The sequence below is a fragment of the Rattus norvegicus genome, chromosome 5 (genome assembly GCF_021556685.1).
Source record: "Rattus norvegicus strain SHRSP/BbbUtx chromosome 5, alternate assembly SHRSP_T2T, whole genome shotgun sequence".
In the NCBI taxonomy this organism is placed as follows: Eukaryota; Metazoa; Chordata; class Mammalia; order Rodentia; family Muridae; genus Rattus; species Rattus norvegicus.
Genome location: NC_141538.1, coordinates 14,390,109 through 14,410,060, shown reverse-complemented (window position 1 = coordinate 14,410,060; position 19,952 = coordinate 14,390,109). Strand labels below are relative to the sequence as shown.

General features: G+C 38.6%; 1 protein-coding gene across 50 annotated transcripts in view; it reads left to right on the top strand.

The window, feature by feature from the left end:
• The window catches only part of Cspp1 (centrosome and spindle pole associated protein 1), a 114,948-nt gene that overhangs the window by 44,541 nt on the left and 50,455 nt on the right, over positions 1–19,952 (top strand). For 34 of the 50 annotated variants that reach the window (XR_015619781.1, XR_015619780.1, XR_015619782.1 and 31 more), the window contains 5 exons: positions 7,722–7,853; positions 10,086–10,156; positions 14,840–14,933; positions 16,552–16,609; positions 18,767–18,975. Coding sequence is in view for 28 of the 50 variants with exons in the window: in NM_001191864.2 (NP_001178793.2) it covers positions 7,722–7,853; positions 10,086–10,156; positions 14,840–14,933; positions 16,552–16,609; positions 18,767–18,975 (564 nt within the window). In the remaining 22 variants the exon portion in view is untranslated. The remainder of the gene's footprint in view (positions 1–7,721; positions 7,854–10,085; positions 10,157–14,839; positions 14,934–16,551; positions 16,610–18,766; positions 18,976–19,952) is intronic. The other 16 variants (XR_015619787.1, XR_015619786.1, XM_087549633.1 and 13 more) reach the window with 1 other exon arrangement.

The following is a 19,952-nucleotide window of genomic DNA, read 5'->3' as shown; positions in this document are numbered from 1 at the left end:
TTAACTTTTCAGAGTCAGATTTCCAAGTGTTTTCCACTTCCTTTAATTACTGATTTTGTGATATTGTTTGGAACTTCTTAACTATAGGCCACTGTTTTCATTTACTGGATTATATAACTTGGCATGTGTTTCCTATTAGCTATAGAAATAATACAGAGCCTATGTTTGTCATTGACCTGTTAACTTGAAGGATTACTTGTACGTTTTGGGGCCTGTTTTGTTTAATAGTCTGAATATTTAATTTTTTAGTATTTTAGAAAATATTCTCAGGAATTAATGCGGTATTCTCAGTATTTTGATTACTAACAACAATACAAAACTAGCATCTGTCTTTATTCTGTATCGTACATAGTTTAGATAATTTGAATTCAGATTTAATAACAAGAATTAGAAGTGTGGATTGTGTGCTGTGGTTTCTTTGAGCTGAAGCTAACTATTTGTACTTCAGAAAATGCTCAAAATCTTTTAATATCTTAGATTTAAAGTTTATTAAATGACCTCTCAGTTCTCAGTTTGGGAACCGCAGGTACTCCCGGAATCTTGATGTCTTTTTTGTACCTGAGAACTTTGTAGAACTTTTATTTCTTCTTTATGAATATAATGAAAACATAACTTTAGGTTTGGAATTTTATGAGACTGTGACAATTGATGCCTTGCTCTTCACATATGAAAACAAACCAATTAGTTCTGTTCTAATCATTTGAGGACTGCATGATTACCTTACGTGTCGATCTCACAGGCGGAATGACCTTTCCCTATGAACTTCTTTAAATAGTAGTTTTAGATTACTAAAGGTTGCGTTCTTACTTGTGATCTCAATTCTGAACACTATTTCTTCAAACCAGAAGGCTGCATTTTGTTAATGTATCAGCTGCCATAGCTCCGTGTTTGGCTGTTTCTCATGTTTCTTGGTAATATGGCTTATATATCCACCCCTTCTCATTGAAAAAAAAGAACTCACATCGGTCACTCCATAGGTTATATGTAATGGGCTATAGTTGTTAGTAAAAGAAATAATCCTATTTATTTTCTGAGATTTCCTTGTTCCTGCATTTTTTAAAGTTAAGTTTTTGATCAATTTTACTTTTATAGTGATGCTTTATTTTTTTTTATAATTTTGGTATCTTTCTAATTATCTTACGACTTCCTAACATACCTGATGTATAATGAATGGTACACTTTTTTCTTATATTAAAGATAGGACGGGTTGGGGATTTGGCTCAGTGGTAGAGTGCTTGCCTAGCAAGCGCAAGGCCCTGGGTTCGATCCCCAGCTCCGAAAAAAAAAGAAAAGAAAAGAAAAAAAAAAAAAGATAGGGCAATGAAAGCTCTCCAGAAGTGTTTCTTTTTTCCTGAAGTCATACCATGAATTGATCAGTGTTCTTAAGTAGTTGACAAAGTGAGTCACTGTGACTCACAATTTGTACTCTGTGTGTTCGTGTGTATTATTGATGTGTGTATACTAATGAGGAAAATGGGTGTAGGAGCTTTCCGAAGTTGAATATAAATAGGTTTTTTAATGATACTTCGAATTACAGATTCTTAAAATGTAGTCTGTGCTAGTGTTTAATATTTATTAACTGAGTAGTAGACATTCATATATTATCTTTTAATGTTTTACTTTAATATTAACTAGTCAAAGAAGTTTTCAATATTGGAAATACTGTTTTGCAGTTTCTGTGTGATTAATGCGATTAACGTTTCCATTCTGTTTAAATTAGTTGCATATTTATAATTAATAGATATTTAGTAAAATCCTGAAATAGTTCTTTCTCTGAAGCTTGACTCTGTATGAATCACATAGATTAAGGGGCTGTTTAATGTACTGTGTTCCCTTAGATTTAAAATGTCAGGCACAAATGAGAAATGTCTAATTAGAAGCTATCCATTGGTGTTTGCTTCTCACTTTGTATCTTTAATTTTTCTTCAGAAGCATCGTTTTAGTAATTTTAAAAAATTCATTTTTTTAAAATTATGTGTATATATGTGTTTCTGCCTAATTTTATGTGTATAGTGTTTGTGTGCAGTGAACTGGTGGAGGTCAGAGGATTTCAGATTCCCCAGAGCTGCAGTTTCAGGCCATTGTTAGCCATTTCATATGGTTCTGGAAACTGAACCAGGGTTTTCCGCAAGAGCGTTATGTGCTCTTATTGCCGAACCATCTCTCCAGCCCCATTTAAACAGATTTTTTTTTTTTTCACATTAAAGATACTAGAAAATACTAACTACAGAACTAGGAAGAGCTGGAAATAATGGGTTAATGCTGCTCACAGGTAGTGTCTCAGAAAGCCTAAGAACAGAGCTCAGTAGCCAGTTACATCACTGTGAGCATGGATGCGTGGAAACTCAGAGCCCAATAGCAAGGTACACACCACTCATGTGCGCGGCTGCATGGAAACCCTTGCAGCGCACACTGCAAACTCACCTACTTGGGTACATGGAAACTTACACATCTTTTTTAAATTGTCTATAATTTTTTTGAGAAAGGCTCTTAGCACATGTTAACCCAAGACTAAGTATAGCTCAGCCTGCCCTCTAACTCAGGACAGCATTTGGCCACAGCTTCTGAAGCGCTGGGACTGCAGGTAGCAGCTACCAGACCCAAAGAAAGATCTTCTTGATATGGAAGCAAACTGATGTAAGAGCCACTCTTAAGGATTTGGTAGTTTCTGTTCTTTTCTAAAATTATACTTAATTTTTTAAAAAAAATTGGGGTTTCATTTAGTGCACTGGTAGAGGTCAGAGGTCAACCATTTGCCATAAAGTTTCTTCTGTCTATAACGTGTATGGGGATTGAACTTGGGTCATCAGGCCTTAAACTGGTGGGCTGTCTCACTGGTCCTAGTGATTTAAAGTTGAGAGAAGTCGATTCATCCACGCTGTGTTCTGAATCATTGTAGATTTTCAGATGGTTTGGGTTTCTCCGTGTAGTCCTGGGTGTCCTGGGAACTAGCTCTGTAGACCAGGCTGGCTTTGGACCAGATTCGCCTGCTTCTGCTTCTTGAGTGCTGTGATTAAAGACAGGTTCCACCACCTCCTGGCCTGGTAGTTTATTTTGATAATTTGTTTTTTATTAAGTCTAAATGCTTTAGAGTCATTTCTGAAATAGGATATCTTAAGGAAAAAAGAAAAAGGTATTCATTATTATTTAGGAGTTGTTCATTCGTGTTGAAGATTCTACTTTTGAAATGTTTTAAGAAAAACATTAACATGTATTAATTTTTAGCATAAACTTGGCTTCTGATTGAACTTTGTTCCTTCGGGCATTCTGATTTTTTTTAAAGATTTATTTTTATTTATATAAATGTGATACACATGTCTGTGAGTGTCTCTGGAGACCAGAAGAGGGTGTTGGTTTCCCCTGATTAGGTGCTGGCAGCTAAACCCGTGTCCACTGGAAGAGCAGCAAGTGTTCAAGAAAAGAAAGAGGAGAAAGCTTTCCTTTTAACATGCCTTTTTTTCCAGTCAGTAGGATGATGAAAATTTGCAGTTATTTCAGTCTCTGGATCATATTTTGAATTGTATATGAGAAAAAGCAATTTTTTTTCTTTTATGAGGACAGTTCCTTTTTGACAAAAGGGTCTAAACACTTATATTTTTTCAAGATGTAAATCAAGTTATAATTCCTATTCTAATATGCTAGCTCATGTCTCTGAATATTAAGGGCACTATTGATGGATTGAGGTGTTGGGTGTGAGTCTGTGTATGTAACAACTATAGAGAGGTTTAACCCATATCACTTCTGGGTCATAAGAACAGTTTTCATTCCACTGTGGCTTTGATGTCATAGCCAGTCAGAGCACCTTTCAGGCATTGGTCTGAGTAGTCTCCCCGGTCATTGCACTGCAGCTGGGTAGCATGGAGGGCAGCTTAGGCTGAGAGGTTGTGAGACAGCAATGGTGAGGCTCCTACTTGCTTCTGGGACAGTTCTTAAAAGAGCTGTTAATCCACCATAAAAAATCGTCATTGTAAATTAAAGAGGGCTGAGAGAAAATACATCAGATGTTAAGCTCAAGCTTCTTAATTAACAGGAAAATTAGTAAATGAAGTAGATTCTGTGAAAATACTAGTTGTTTTTAGAAACAGTCAGGTGGCTATGATAGCGTCATGATAGAGTGCCTGGGGGATAGTATTTCCCTTTTTAAGCTTTTTACAGGGTTCTCTGTGTAACCTTGGCTGTCCTCGAACTCAGTTATTCTGGAGACCACTGGCCTTGAACTCACAGAGATCCACCTGCCTCTGCCTTCAAATGCTTGGATTAAAGGTGTGCATCCTACCCAGTATTTTCAAGGCCCTGGGTTTGATGCCCATTCCTTTAGAATGGTGAAATGTATGGATTCAATATGGCTATTTTGAATAAAATAGTCTTAAATTTATTATGAATAAAAGTTGACTAAGATTCTAAACTACATCTTGGTTTCATGACTATCTATGCTGAAGCATTTTAAAAGGTGTTGTATTATTCTATGAGCTTTCTAGTTTTATTTATTAGCAACAACCTCAATTTTAAGCTATTTAAGATAATTTGTTAAACTTTATAAATTTAATATGGTACAAAATAACCTTTTGGGAATATAGCGCTTGTTGCTATGATCTGTCTATGTGTTGAAGAACCCATGAACTCTATTTTTGCTGGGTTCTTGGGCTCTGACTATTATAATCAAGTATATTAAGGTTGTAAATACAAATATTGTTTTTAGACAAGTTAGTTGAAAATGCAGGAAACTGTAGTTCTTTGGTAAATTTTAGAGCAAATTTCTTTGTTTTTAATTGTCTTTTAATTCTGGACCTGAAGTTATGCTTTAAAAAATGTTAAGTTTGTATTTCTTGACTGCCTTTTTTTATTTTTTAAAGATTTATTTATGTATGCAATATTTTCTCTACATGCCAGAAGAAGAGTACCAGATCTCATTATGAGCCACCATGTGCTTTTTTTTTTTTTTTTTTTTTGGTGCAGAACTTCTGACTTTATTTCCAAAGTGCTAGGCTTACAGGCAGGCATCGCCATGCCTTATTTAGGAGAAAACCATTATAAAATTTCAAAGAACACTTGAGGAACAAGGTAGACAACAATGCTTATTATGTAATTTTGTATCACTGTAACGAAAACAACTTGTTCAGTGGATTTAAAAAGACCTGCTTTAAGTGTATTCACTCAATACAAAAAAAAATTAAATAAAATTTACAGTATTATAATTTGAATAGGTGCCAACACCATGTGCTTTTTGAGAATTGAACTCAGGACCTCTGGAAGAGTAGCTAATGCTCTTAACCACTGAGCCCTCTCTCCAGCTTGTGTTTCTCTGTGTAACTACTAAATACATTTGTACTGAAGTACAAATGCCTTCTTACCACACCGGTGATCTTACTTCTGTGTGTTATCTCAGGTCCCTAACACCATTTCTTACCACACTGGTGACCTTACTTCTGTGTGTCATCTCAGGTCCCTAACACCATTTCTTACCATACCGGTGACCTTACTTCTGTGTGTTATCTCAGGTCCCTACCACCATTTCTCAGCTTGGTGACTCTTGAGAATGGCTCACAGTTTCTTGTGTAGAGTTATCCTCACAGCTGGGACTCTGTTTATTTTAGTTTTATTGAGACAACACTTTGCTCTGCCCTGGCAGCCCTCGAGCATCTGGTAGTCTGTTTTATTTATTTTTTTGCCTTAGCCTTCTGAGTGGTAGGATTGCAGACACACCAACACACCCAGCAGACAGCAAGACTTTACTGAAGTTATAGCAAAGGGAAAAGGTTCATGGGGCAGTCAGAGGCAAACCAGATGTCTCGTTTGGCAGCTTCAGTGACGAGATACAGAAGGTAGGATTCTCACAGCACTGAATTGGGGCTCGGTGCCTAAAGTATTCTTGAGGTCTGCTTATATATGTATATATGCCCTGTCCTAGCACAAGCTAACATTAGGGCTTCCTATAGGAAAGGAAGTGTTTCTTTATAGCCTATATTGTTTGTACAAATAGTTTAGGAACAGCAACACACTCATTAATTAGTTCTTAGATTGGTGGGACCCTCCTGAAACCTATGTCATAGGTGAAGGCATTCTTCAGCCTGCTGCACTAGATTTTCTGCACACGTGTATTACATTGATGCGGTATGACTAAATATGAAGGGCATATTAGTTATTCATTCCAGTTAATTAAACTGGAATCCGAGTTTGTGTTATCTTTGCTCTAAGTGGTAGAAATAGATTGTGTTAGTTTAGAACATCTGTGCCTCAGTTTAAATAATGCTAGCTTTTTGAAAAAGTTAAATTGAAGTAAAATTTTAAAATGGTGTGTAGAGTACTGTGTTAGATGTGGGTAAAAACTGAAGCAATTCCTGTTTTCACGGCAACGTCACTGTGTTATAGGATGACTATGTGAGAAGATTTCCCCCACATCAGTGTGGTGTGGTTTGTGATAGGACTGAGTGAAGACCATGGTGGGTGGAAATCATTTGATTCTTTTACCGCTGAATGTGGCCATAATTGGTAATCTGATCAGAGGCTTTGTGTTAGTTGGTATAGTTTTTCCTCCATAATTTTTGTCTTCTTCAGAAGGAAAACTATAATTTGTTAACAGCCACATAAAGAAATATGAATTGTGAAATGTTGTTTATTGTGGATGCTAATAAATGCTGGTTTCTCTGCCATAAGAAGTTATACTCAAAAAAACAAATCAGTGTTTGCCAAGTGGAAAAAAAAAAGGCAGCCGAAAACATTTTCACTGTTTTAAATGTCTGCCATTTTATAGAAGAAAATACATTTTAAACTTTGTCTTTATTCTTTTTGCTCTTATAAGTAAAATGAAGGCTCCTCAGGTCTACTCTCCATGTTTTAAAATGAGCTTCTTCATTCTTTTATGGGATTTACTGTGCCAATTTTTAAGTTAAAAACTTTGGTTTTATGTATAATGAAATCATTCCCAGAATGCATGTGTCTTCATCAGAAAACAATTCTGTTTTGAGTTCTGCCTGCAAACTTCAGTGTGTGCAGGGATGTTGTCTGCTCCAGTCCAGAATAAAATTTGGCCTGCTGACAGTGCATTTAATTACTATGTTAAACAATTGATAAAATATGTCAGTGTGTTATCTTATGTCTATAGCTGGAGAGATGGGTCAGAGGTCAAGAGCTCTTCCTGCTTTTCCAGATGATCCGAGCTCAGTTGCTGCACCCAAGCTTGAATTAACAACCTCTTCTAACTCCGGTTCTAGTTGATCTGACATCTTCTTCTGGCCTCCTCAGGCATCAACAAAGGCATGGCTTGTGTACACACATGAGGACACACACACACACACACACACACACACACACACACACGCAAATTAAAATCTTTACTCTTTTTTAAAATTAAAAAAGCATTAAATTAAAAAAATAATTATTTAAATGTAATATTGAAACAAAATATTGTAGAAGTTATATTGAAATAGTTTACAGTAATTTCATATATTAGGGTCTGGCATTATAGCATTATAGAGAACTTTCCTAGTATATTCTTATACATAAAACACCAGCAAACTTGAATGTAAATTCTTTCTATTTCTTGTTAACTAGCAGATCATATTTGAGGCAAATTGACTTTGAGTTAACTTTAGGATATAGTGCAGTGAACTGTCAGCACAATCTTTTGCTCACTGTAATGCTAGCACATCAGACTGTAGAGCCCTAGAGAGATAAGATCCACTGGATAGGAGACATGCTCTATAAGCTAATGTATTTTTAAGGCCACATGGGAGCAGACAATGTGCGGATGAGGAAGGCGTCTCAGAAGAGCCCAAAACGCAGATCTCAGAAGAGCCAAAAACGCAGATCTCAGAAGAGCCAAAAACGCAGATCTCCTGTGCTGAAAATAAAAGGTATGTCGGTGACAGCAGTTCTTCCCTGCAGTCTTCACAGCCGGAGACAGCAATGCCTACACCTGGCTTCAGGAAAAAGTAAAAAGGCAGGGTGTATTAGCAGCCCTCCTGTACTAGTGAGGGGAACCAGTAGGGAAGAGTTGGGGATGAGCACTCAAGTATTTCCTTCAGCATTCTCTCTGTTCTCGCTCCTCCTTCTGTGCTAGGACTTGAACACAAATCACTGGGTGAGACAAGCACTTTACCACTGAGCTCCATCCCTGGGTCATTATTTCCAGGAATGATATTTTTAGTAAAGCTCGTCAGGGCTTTCAGCATAAGCCTCTCACTATAAAGTTTATAGATTAGTTTGGAAAAATGAAGGAGAAATGAGCATCATTGAATGATGTTATAGTGAATTTGAAAAATCTTGGAATTTTGACTGCAGAGATGACTTGTGTATGAGTCCCAGCAATGCATCTGATGGCTCACAGCTGCCTGTAATTCCAGTGCCAGAGGAATCTGATACCTCAGCAGGCCTGTACACACACTTAAAAGATTATCTTGAAGTCATGGTGCTGCAGGTGGGCTGAAAATGTCCCTGCAGTGTGAGTTTCACTTTTTTATTTATTTATTTATTTATTTATTTATTTATTTATTTATTTATTTTTCTTTTCTTTTCTTTTCTCTTCTTTTCTTTTCTCTTCTTTTCTTTTCTTTTCTTTTCTTTTTTTCAGAGCTGGGGACTGAACCCAGGGCCTTGCGCTTGCTAGGCAAGTGCTCTACCACTGAGCTAAATCCCCAACCCCTTATTTATTTATTTATTTTTGCTTATTGGTGGAGTTTTAATGCTTACACTGTAAAATTAGTATCCAGGTTTCTATAGGTAACAAATCAAGTAACTTTTAGTTTTATTTTGGTGCTTTTCTGTGTTGTCCATAAGTATGAATAGTTTTTAAAAAAACAAAACCTAAAAGAAAACACATGGGCCATCAAGATGCCTCAGTAGGTGAAGGTGCTTGCTATAGGCCTAATGACCTGAGTTGATCCTTGGAATCCACATTATGTGGGACAGAACTGCCAAAGTTGACCTCTGACCTCCATACTTGAACCGTGTCACGTGTATTATAAACACAAACAAAAATGTTAATATTGATGAAAATATATGGCATAACCACGTGAGGTCTGGGCATGTGGCTCAGTAGTAGAGTTCACATGGACAACCCCCCCCCCCAAAAAAAAAAAAAGATCAGGAAGTGGGTGGGGCAGGAGCATGCAAGGGTAATGGGGAGCTGGGTGTGGTGGGACCACATTGTGTGCGTGTATGGAGCGATCTCACTGGAGTCTGTGGCTGGTGTAAGCTGACAGGGAAGGCAGTAAGTTGTCCTAACATAGACTATAATGACGTAATGAAGGCTATGTGCTGTGTCCTGTCTTAGAGGAGACAAAGTATCACCCCTAGCTGTTAGAGAACTTGCTGTTTGCTCCAATTAAGTTTCCATTGAGGAGCTGACTTTTTTTCTTTCAAGAAAGTTTTTTTTAAATTCTTTTTAAAGATTTTTTTTTTTTTATCCTAAAGGGATAATCTTCTTTTCTAAATGGGAACATAGGAGGTGTGTACATGTGTGCATGTACACACATGCGTATATGGTATTTCATATAAAAAAGATTTCTACTCTGTGGACCCAGTGAAGCAGGCTGAAGAATAAAGAATAAGATAGCACAGTTTTAACCAGCGTTTTTGAAGGAAAGGATAATTCATAGTCACTTGTTCTTTTCTTCAAAGGTTCACGTCTGCACAGGTGTTTGTGAGGGCTGGAGGTGAAGGTCTAGCCTCTTCCTCCATCGGGCTCCACTGTACTCCCTGTATTGCCTGACTCTGGAGCTGGCATGACTGGCCAGCAACCCTAGGGTGCTGTTAGAGTCACCCCTCCCTCACTGCGGAGTATAGACATGCATGGCTGAGTTAGCTCTTGTCTGTGTGCTGAGGCTTGAGCACAGGGCCTCATGATTTTCAAGTACTGTACTCACTGAGCCGTCTCAACTCCTTATTTTTTGTTTCGAGACATGGGGTTTTCACATGGAATTGAATTTTACTGTGTAGCCCAGGCTGGCCTCAGCCCTACAGTCCTTTCTTTCAGCCTCCTGAGTGCTGGAATGGTGTGCACCACTGTTCCCAGCCTTTATGTTGGATTCTGATTTCCAAAACATACACGGATTTTAATAGTTGCTTTCTTATATTGTTTGTTTTAGTGTTCGAGATAATGGACCACCCAAATGTGCTGATGTCAATGTCACCAGTCCCTTCGCAGGCATGCTCTTTGGTATGTCCAGCACTGTCATTGGATTAGACCTTTGTGCAGTGTGGAATTAAATGTCCTCAGTGAGAACTCAGTGTTGTGAAGAACAGCAGCCATTTATTGAGGCTTACTTCATGATGGCTGCCATACAAAGCATTTAACATGCATTGTATAGACCCGCTGATACCCTAAAGCTAAATAACTAAATATCTGTAGGGTTATACATGAGAGCTGAAATCAGTTTGAGCAGTAAATTTTTTTAAGCTAGGATTTTGTTGTATTATGAATGTTTCTTTTTATTGTTTTATATGTAACTCTTAATTCTTTGCTTATTTCTTGTATTTTAGTTCACTTCTTTTCAACACTCCATTCTACCACTCTTGTTGCCTTAATCACTATTCTAGTGTGTGTGTGTGTGTGTGTGTGTGTGTGTGTGTGAGAGAGAGAGAGAGAGAGAGAGAGAGAGAGAAAGAGAGAGAGAGAGAGAAAGAGAGAGAGAGAGAGAGACAGACAGACAGACAGACAGACAGACAGACAGACAGAACTGAGAAAGAGACTGAGAAAGACTGGACTTCACATGAGCTTTTAAAACCTAAAAGCCCACCCTCAGTGACACACTTCCTCTAACAAGGCTGCCCTTCCTATCCTAATCCTTCTAATCCTATCAAAGAGTTCCATTCTAGTGACTAAGCATTCAAAATATATGAACTGATGGGGGCCACTTATATTAAAACCACCATACTTGTTCTTTTTATATAGTTTATGAGTAAGTGGGGTCTTTTGTTTGTTTGTTTGTTTCTTTTATTTATTTATTTTCAAAGTCATGATGACCCGCATTTTCTGGTTTTTTTTTTTTTTTTGGTTCTTTTTTTTTTCCGGAGCTGGGGACCGAACCCAGGGCCTTGCGCTTCCTAGGCAAGCGCTCTACCACTGAGCTAAATCCCCAACCCGCATTTTCTGTTTTTTTAGGTCAAAGGTCAGGGTTATTACTGAGTATGGTCCTTTTGGTTTACTATGTTATGTTTGTCCTTATTTCAGAAATGGTGTGCTGAGCCTTGGGTTTTGCTTATAGCCTTGGATTATCTTTGTATACAAAAGAAGTTGTTTTTTGAATGGACGCTTTGAAGGTTTAGCTAAAATTTGGTTTTAATAAGGTACATGAAAAAAATTGAATAGCATATTAGGTTGATCCAACCTAAATGCAGTCAGTAAGTTAAATTTGTCTTTGAGACATAGTTACCTGGTATTTTCAGACCTTACCTGGTATTTTCAGACGTTTTTTTCCTAGACTATTGTGAGAAAGATGGTTATGTTCACAAAAACTTAGTTCTTGTTGCCTATAAGGTTTGACCAAGTTTATCCTTTAGATCAGAGGAAAGGTACATGATCATGCTGTACTTTTAGTCGATGGGAAAAGGAGAGTGGTGTAAGTGGACGGTATCAAGCTGAGATTAATTTTATCAGCAAGAAGGTTATTCTTCCATCTGCTGAGGTCCCCAGCATGCAGTCGGGAGCTATGAAGGACACACAGACGAGTGTTTGCAGTGAGTGACTGACGTCACTCAGACTGATGTCATCTTAACTTGAGGGTCTCTGTCCCTGAGGGGTTTGCACAGACAGGGAGCTTACATCCCTCTAAAGGCGGTGATTTCATTTCATGTCACGACTGTGCTGGCCATGAAAACACTTTTAACTCCACTTGTACTATAATTTATTTTCCTATTGTTTAGCTTCAGATATTTTATTTGGGGCTTTTACTTTATTAAAAAACAAAATAAAACCAAGCTGGACATGGTAGTACACACCTTTAATCCCAACACTTGGAGGTGAGGTCGAGGCAAGCAGATCTCTGAGCATCTGGGGCCATCCTAGTCTACGTAATGAGCTCTGGGACAACCAGGGCTACGAAGACCAGTGGTTCTCAATCTGATGGTCTCAGCCCTCACAGGGTTTCCTATCAGATATCTCTTATCAGGTTTTGACCTTACAGTTTCTAACAGTAGCAGAGCTACAGTTTTGGAGTAACAACAAAGTAATTTTATAGTTGGGGGTCATCACAGCATAAGGAGCTATATTAAAGGATCACAGTATTAGGAAGGTGGAAAGCCACTGGTGCACTCTGTTTTGGCAGGGTGGAGTTGGAGGGAAATAGCAATGAACTGCGGCATTTAGAAGAGAGCACACCTTGCTTAGAAGTACATATTTGAATTTACACAAGTGAAGGCTGTCCTTCAGTTGTGTCTTTGTACTGCCTGTTTGTATCTCAGGCCTAGGGCTTGAGTGGAGCACAGTTGTGCCTACCAGCTAAGAATTATGCCGCAGAGCTACATTCTTTTTTTTTTTTTTTTTTTTGGTTCTTTTTTTCGGAGCTGGGGACCGAACCCAGGGCCTTGCGCTTCCTAGGCAAGGGCTCTACCACTGAGCTAAATCCCCAACCCCAGAGCTACATTCTTAATGCGTGCTGGTGTCTCCTACAGTCTGCAAGCACAGTTCATGGAATCTTTATTATTTTACGTTTGTGGGATTTATTAAATGATTTTAAAAACATGTACTCTTTTGTTTAGAATATTTGAGACAGAATCTCTTTAAGTAACCTGGGTTGGACTAGAACTTGCTTTGTAGCTCAGGCTGTCTGAATTCATAACTCTGTCTGCCTTCTGAGTGCTAAAACCACATGTGTGTGCTGCGTCCTTCTTCCTTTGCTTTCTGAGATGCTGCCTTTACAAATTGTGACATCCAGGTTGGATGTCAACCTGACGTCTACTGAGATTACATGCATGAGCCACTATGCTTGTGTAAATAATCCTTTTAATGGCTTAGAAAATACAGTATGTGGTGCGTTTGAAAGATTGTTTATGGTATGGTTGTCAATCATGATAGCTTGTAACTCAGTTAAATCAGGCTGGTTGGTCTTAATGGTTTGTTGTTTCTGGTTTTGCCAGTCATACAGAGAAGTGTTTACGATCTTCTTGCCCATAGATGGCAGGTGCAGGGATTTCTTTAGCAACCTTGTTCAGCAGGTTTCAGCAAGACCTTTGTGGACCTGAGGAAGAGGATAGCTTACTGTTGTTCTTTGATGGAGGGTTGTCTATGTTGTCTCAGGAATGTGTTTTTCTCAATGTTTCTATCTTTCCCCCAGAGTGGGTGGCTTATGTTCGTGTAGGGTTTTCATCAGAATTTCATGACCTTAATTAAACTTCTCTATGTATGGAAGTGTAGTCCAGAGTAGCTCCCTGGCTCTCCCCAGACGATGACAGCTGTTGATTTGTGTCAGAGAAGTTTGGAAAGCAGGAAACACGGTGTGCCTAAGAGCTGTGGAACAGTCTCAGAACCTCTGTATTGCTTCTCCTTCTGGTGAGCATCCGGCAGAGGCCAGCAAATGATTAGCGATTCCTCTTGTTCTGGGACTTCCAAGACCTGGTAGTTTACTCTAATGCACACATAACTTTTAAGAGTCTGTTGGAAGATCAGCTGGTTTCTTTCACGTGCTGTATGGTGGCTACCTCTTCCCCATAGTCTGCTAGTGTTCTGATGCTTGGGTTCCTACCTCTGTATAGATTACTGATTTACTCCTTGATGTACAGTTCTTCTATTTATTAACAACCTTAGCTTTCTGATGGGCTTAAACAAAGTTACCTTCTATACTGAATACCTCCTCATATGGGCTTTCCTTTTTGTAGTAGCTTCCTCATTATGTCTATAGGAACACTAGCTATTTTATCACTCTTATTTCTTCTACTCTCTGTCATGCGTGCGTGTGTGTGTGTGTGTGTGTGTGTGTGTGTGTGTGTGTAAGAAAGGGGGAGGGGGGTTGGGGATTTAGCTCAGTGGTAGAGCGCTTGCCTAGCAAGCGCAAGGCCCTGGGTTCAGTCCCCAGCTCCGAAAAAAAAAAGAACCAAAAAAAAAAAAAAAAAAAAAAAAGAAAGGGGGAGGGAGGGAGGGAGAGAGAGAGACACACAGAGGGAGAAGGGTGGAGGTGGGAGGGAGAAAGACAGAGGGATGGGGAGAGAGATACAGATCATCAGGACCTTGCCCCATGGTACTCAGTTGTTGGAATCCCATTATTGGGATGATTAGAAGTAGACAGAGGAACCTGTTCTCACTTTTGGATGGACACTTGTTAAATTTAGAAGTTTATAGAAGCTGTTAAGGTATCTTAGTTACTCTTCTGTTGCTGTGATGAAACACTTGTGACCAAGCCAACTTAAAAAAAAAGAGTTTATTTGGCCTACAGTGCCAGATGTTAGACTCCATGACAGTAGGGGAAGCATGGAAGTGAGTGATAGCCCACGTAGGAGAAGGAGAACACTGAGCAGAGAGAGGAAATTGGAAGTAAGGCATGGCCTTAAGTTCTCAAAGCCCACTCAGGCATACTTCCTCTGGTAAAGCCTTATCTCCTAAGCCTCCTAAACAATGTCACCAACTCAGACCAAGTGTACAAGGCCCAGGATTCATGAGGAACATTTCTCACTCAAACCACCATATAAGGGCTGGGGAATAGCCTTCTGTTACTCAGAGGGAAGTCTTGCAATTACTGATGCATGTTATGTCTGACCCGTGATTAGAACTCATAAATTATGAAAGTAATTAGTGTATTGATGTGATTTCCCCCCTAATTTTTTTATAGTAATTATTTAAACACTGAGTTTCTTTAGCTTGAATTTTAGTTACATGTGATACATAAGAATTAAGATGTTTCTTGTCCAGGAGGTGAAGATCGAGAAGTAGCCAAGAAGAAGAAAGAGAAGTATAGACAAGAACTACTAGAGCAGATAGCTGAGCAGCAGCAGAAGAAGAGACGGTAATGGGATGCGTGCGTTGAGCAGAGAGCACTTGCTGCAATGAGGAGAATGGGTGGCAGGTTTTTCCGCTGGAGCTTGACTGAATCACTTACCTGTGTCTGTTAGATATTGTCCATATATAATAGATCGAAAAGTAGTTTACGTTAAAAATAAGAAGTGGTAAGCATATACTCACACAGTATGAAATGTAGTAAATCAGTGCTTCATTGTATTTAATCCTGCCGGAATCTTTTTTATTTTTGATTAATTTTCCTTTGATAGTTTCAGAGACGTAACTAATCAGTATTAATCCTCCTCACCTTCTCACAATTTTCTTAAACAATATGTGAAGCATTAAAGCAATATTAAAAATATTGGTTCTAAAGAATTTGAGAGTTACCTTCTTATTCTTTTATTCACCTCCAAGAGGAAACTAATTTAATATCTACTATTAAGCTATCTTTAAAAAAAATCATTAATTTTTGTAGTGCTGGCTCTCAAACCCAGAGCCTTGTGCTTGTTAGTTAAGCAAGCCCTCTATTATTGAGATTTTCTTTTCTTTAAAGATTTATTTTTATATTATGTGTATGGATGTTTTGCCTGCATATAAAATGTGTATGCTTTGGAGGCCAGAAGAGGGTGTCTGGATGTGTAGATGTAGAGCTGGGCTTCCAGGTGGTCGTGACCTGCCACATAGGTGCTGAGCATCGAGCCCAGACCTCTGCGCACGCGCGCACACACACGCACACACACACGCGCACACATGCACACGCGCACACACACACGAGCGCGCACACACACACACACACGCACACGCACACACACACGCACACACACACACAGTGTTTTTCTTAAAATATTTTGTTGCTGTAAAATGATATTAAATGGCTTTCTTAACCCCCACTAGCTCCGGCACCGCAGTACCCCATGATATCTGCTAGATATCTTCCCAGAAACACACATCCCAACTCCGTGGCGGGCGGCCCAGTGTCGGTGCCGCCGCACACTCTCACAGACTCAATTCTCCACAAGAAAGAACACAGAACACAATAACCTCTGATCCAGCTGATAAGATAGAATTGCCCACCTAGACATTCAAAGCCCTGTATGTATCCATCCCTTAAGAACATTCATAACAACCTGTAAATGTGCAGAGAGGAATCTTAACATCAGCCTCCATGTTGTCTCCGCTGCTTCTCCTCCTCCTCCAGTTTCCCGTCCTTTCCGTTCCCATCTCCTCCTTTTCCCAAATTTTTCTCCCACACATCCTTCCTTCTCGTCCAATGACAGACCTTGTTCTGTCTTGTACCTGCCTATACCTGTGTGATGACATCATCCCACAATCTTTGGTTTTGGTTTTGTCTTATTCTATGTAAATCACTCCGTCTTTGCAATGTCTCCAGTCTTCATTTTGAGATATGTACTCTAAGCCACCCAGCATGTAAACCACAGCTTCCTGTGCATTGTGATTAAATTTGACTTGAGGATTTTAAAGCTTTCTTATCAAAGGAATTATTTGTAGTTGGAAATGTATTACATAGACTTCGTGTACAGATCTGTTTCACTGATGACTACAATTTTGACAAAGTAGCATGTTTACTACAATTTTTCAATTTATAAAATCTTAATTTTATTTAGAGAAAAAGATTTAGCATTCGGAATTACAACTTCTGGAGTCCAGGACCCTGAAAAATCGGTAAGAGTTCTTGGCATCTTTTAGTGTTTAATCCTTTATTCAAAGTAGCGTCAAGCATGTTAATAGCAGGGGAGGCTCCACATATTGGGATACCGGCAGAATCAGTTCAGGTTGAACAATAGCGAACCAAATTCCATTTTCATAAATGTCAATCAACGACTGTGAGCTATAGAAGTGTTACCTGGTCTTGAATGTTTCCCACTGTAGCTTAGGATGATTTTCTTTTCATCTGTGCATCATTTTTTGGAGTTTATTTTGCCTTCTGTGTACATGTGCCATTCCCAAGGGAACGTTCAACCAGTGTAACTTAAACTTGATTAATACTGCTTTTAAGTATTAAAAATTTGACAAATTTTTTTCTTTATGAGAGTAATTTTTAAAAAGATGTGTAACTTGTGTCTTTCATTTTGTTATGGTGAAACTAGAAGGATACTCATACTCTTTTTACTTGACTTTTGCACTTCTCAACACCTTTCAGTGGAATGCCTCACACACATCATTGCAGTTAAGTAAGGAGGAGGTAACGGTTTATTGCTTTCCCCGCAGTGCCCTTTTTGTTGTTGGATGTGTCATGTTTATTTGCTGAAAGTTTTTTTTTGGCTAATGATGGTTAAGACCTCTAGTTTTAATAAAAACTTCAGTCTTTAGCAAATCCTTAAAGTTACTATTATATTATTTATTATTCAGCTATAGACAACTTTAATTATGATTTAATTATGTGTGTGTTCCTTCGGTTATCTGCTTTAAAGTTTAGTGCTGGGGTGGTGGTGTAGCTCAGTGGTTGAGTGTGTTTATGCTGCTCCAGTGCACCCCCTTTTGTGTTTGACTGTTCTTGTAATACACACTTTAACCTTAGGAATCAGTCCTGAACCAGACTGATCATCATATTTTTTTCTAGCTACTTGAGAGGCTGAGGCAAGTTTGGGGCCTCTGTGGGCTACAGAGTAAGTTTATAGTGAGTCTGGCAACTTAATAAGACTCACAAAATAAAGTAAAAACCAAAAGAAAATTAAAAGGATCAGCACTGTGACTCAGTGGGAGAGCTGTGCCTCACATGTGTGAGGCCTTAAGTTTAATCCTTGATTCCCAGTAACGCAGAAAAAAACTCTTCCTGACAATATTGCCTTGCAGGACAAAAAAAAAAAAAAAAAAAAAAAAAAAGGGTCCAAAGTAGTCATTGCAATAAAAAGTTAGCTTTTGGAAACTTGAGCTTTTAAATGTAATATATCGGCATGCTAATTTTTATAGTATATCATAGATCTTATTTATTTTGGAATTGAATCACCTAAAGAGTGTCAAGTTAAATAAGTATGTATTTGAGGGAATAGTTAAAGATTATTTAATAAACTTATTAAATTATGAATTATAATTTTAGTAAACATATAATGTATAACAAATTATACAACCATTATTTTATAAATTATAAATATATAAGTATTCATATAGATATATATCATATTCATATAATTGAATATAATTATATGTTATATATTTATATAATAATTATACATTCTAAAAGTAGATTAATAAATTTATTAAATTTATAAATTATTAAATTTTATAGTCTGTGGTAGAGCTTATTCATTCTGGAATTGAATCACCTAAAGAGTGTCAAGTTGGATAAAAATGTATTAGAGGCAGCAGTTAAACACTATTTAATATTTAAACTGACATAAGATGCTATTCTGGAGTAGAGATAACAAGCAGCCCCTGGCCTGCCCTGTCACAGCAGCTCTTCTTGTGCATACGGTTTATTGTGGTACAGCTTCTTTCACTGTCACTGCGGCCTGTGGAGTCTGTGGTCCTCTGCTCTGTCTCCCTGGTCCGTAGCAACTGAGGAGAGACATGGCATGGAGCTGCTGCTGTCTAACAGAGAGACCTGCGGCAGGAAGTTCCCGCCTGGCTGTAGTTGATGTTTATTCCTTTACTAATCATGAGCCTTTAGGTGATTTATGTGCTTCTTGGGGAGCCTCAGTTACCTGCTTATAAAATAAGAATCAGATCTTTAAAGCCTTTTTTTAGCTGTAAAATTCTGCTGTTCTGTGACTGTCTTAAGTGCCTGCTGGGGGAGAGGGTCCTTGGAGGTCCTTGTCACCGTTAAACTTATGATTCTGTGTAACAAACAGGCTTGTTTTTTTGTCTTTTTCTTTATTTTAGCCTGATAGACTAAAGCAGTTTAGTTTGACACCAGGACACTTTGAAGAGACGATACCACCCGAGAGACCCAGAGTAGCTTTCCAGACACCTCCCCCCCCCTTCTCTGCCCCGTCTGTCCCACCTGTCCCACCAGTTCATTCCGCCCCTTCTCACAATGAAGACTTGCCCAGTGGACTCGGCAGCACCCTTGGTGAAGTGGTGCATCCCAGGTGCTTGTTTAAATGTTTGTATTTGGGAATTAGGGAAGGCCTCATGTGTAACCGTCGAGTTTACAAGGGTGCGCTGCGGCAGATGATCTTCCGAGATGTCGTGTCATAGTAACTTTGCTGAGTACTTTCTTCATTGTTACTGATGCTCTCTCTCTGCTATTAGAGACAGGAGAACTCTACTCTTTATCATTTAAGAGGCTTACTGTTCTTAAAGTGAATTAGTAATACAGTTTCGTAGTTTTAGGTCATATTTTAATATCTTCTAACATTTAAAAGTCATACATTGTTCAGTTATTTCCACTTGGCAATCATTGAATTGTTTCTTCAGCTTATTCAGAAGAATACTGTAATCCGGTGCCTGTCTGTCTGCTCTCACAGTTCTCTCTGGGCTTGCTCTAGGGCAGTTGGGATCACAGCCCTGGGATTGATACCGCACATGCCATTTCTATGGGGAAAACATGCTATACTAATCTGTACATAAAGAAAATCCTGTAACTCGGATATTTTCTGGCCTATACTTATTAATGTACTAATTATAGGAATATCTTTGCGTTTGTAGATATTTTACTTAACCTTCTAACACATTACTGAGATGTCTCTCCTTTCAGTAGGACTTGGTCTTTTATTTGTTACTAATGGACTCTAGGGCTTTTCTTACAGCCTTTCTCAGTTGCTTCCTTTATCTCCTTGAGTGGCTTCCCTACTCCAAAGGCTGAGAGACTGGAATTACAGAGCCACAGTGCTTTCTGTTCTGGTTTAGAGGCTGGAGTAGTCGGCCTCATTGGACTTTATGCCAAAAAGTCCATTTTGTAAAAGGGCTTTTTTGTAGCACTTGTGTACATTAGAGGGCTGCTGCGAGCGTTGAGTTTTCTATGTGTAGATACAGTTTGGGAGTTGCTGATGAGGATAGATTCTTTTCATAACAGTTACCCAGGTTGTTTTTGTTACTGTGTCTACACTGACGATGGTGAGCTTAG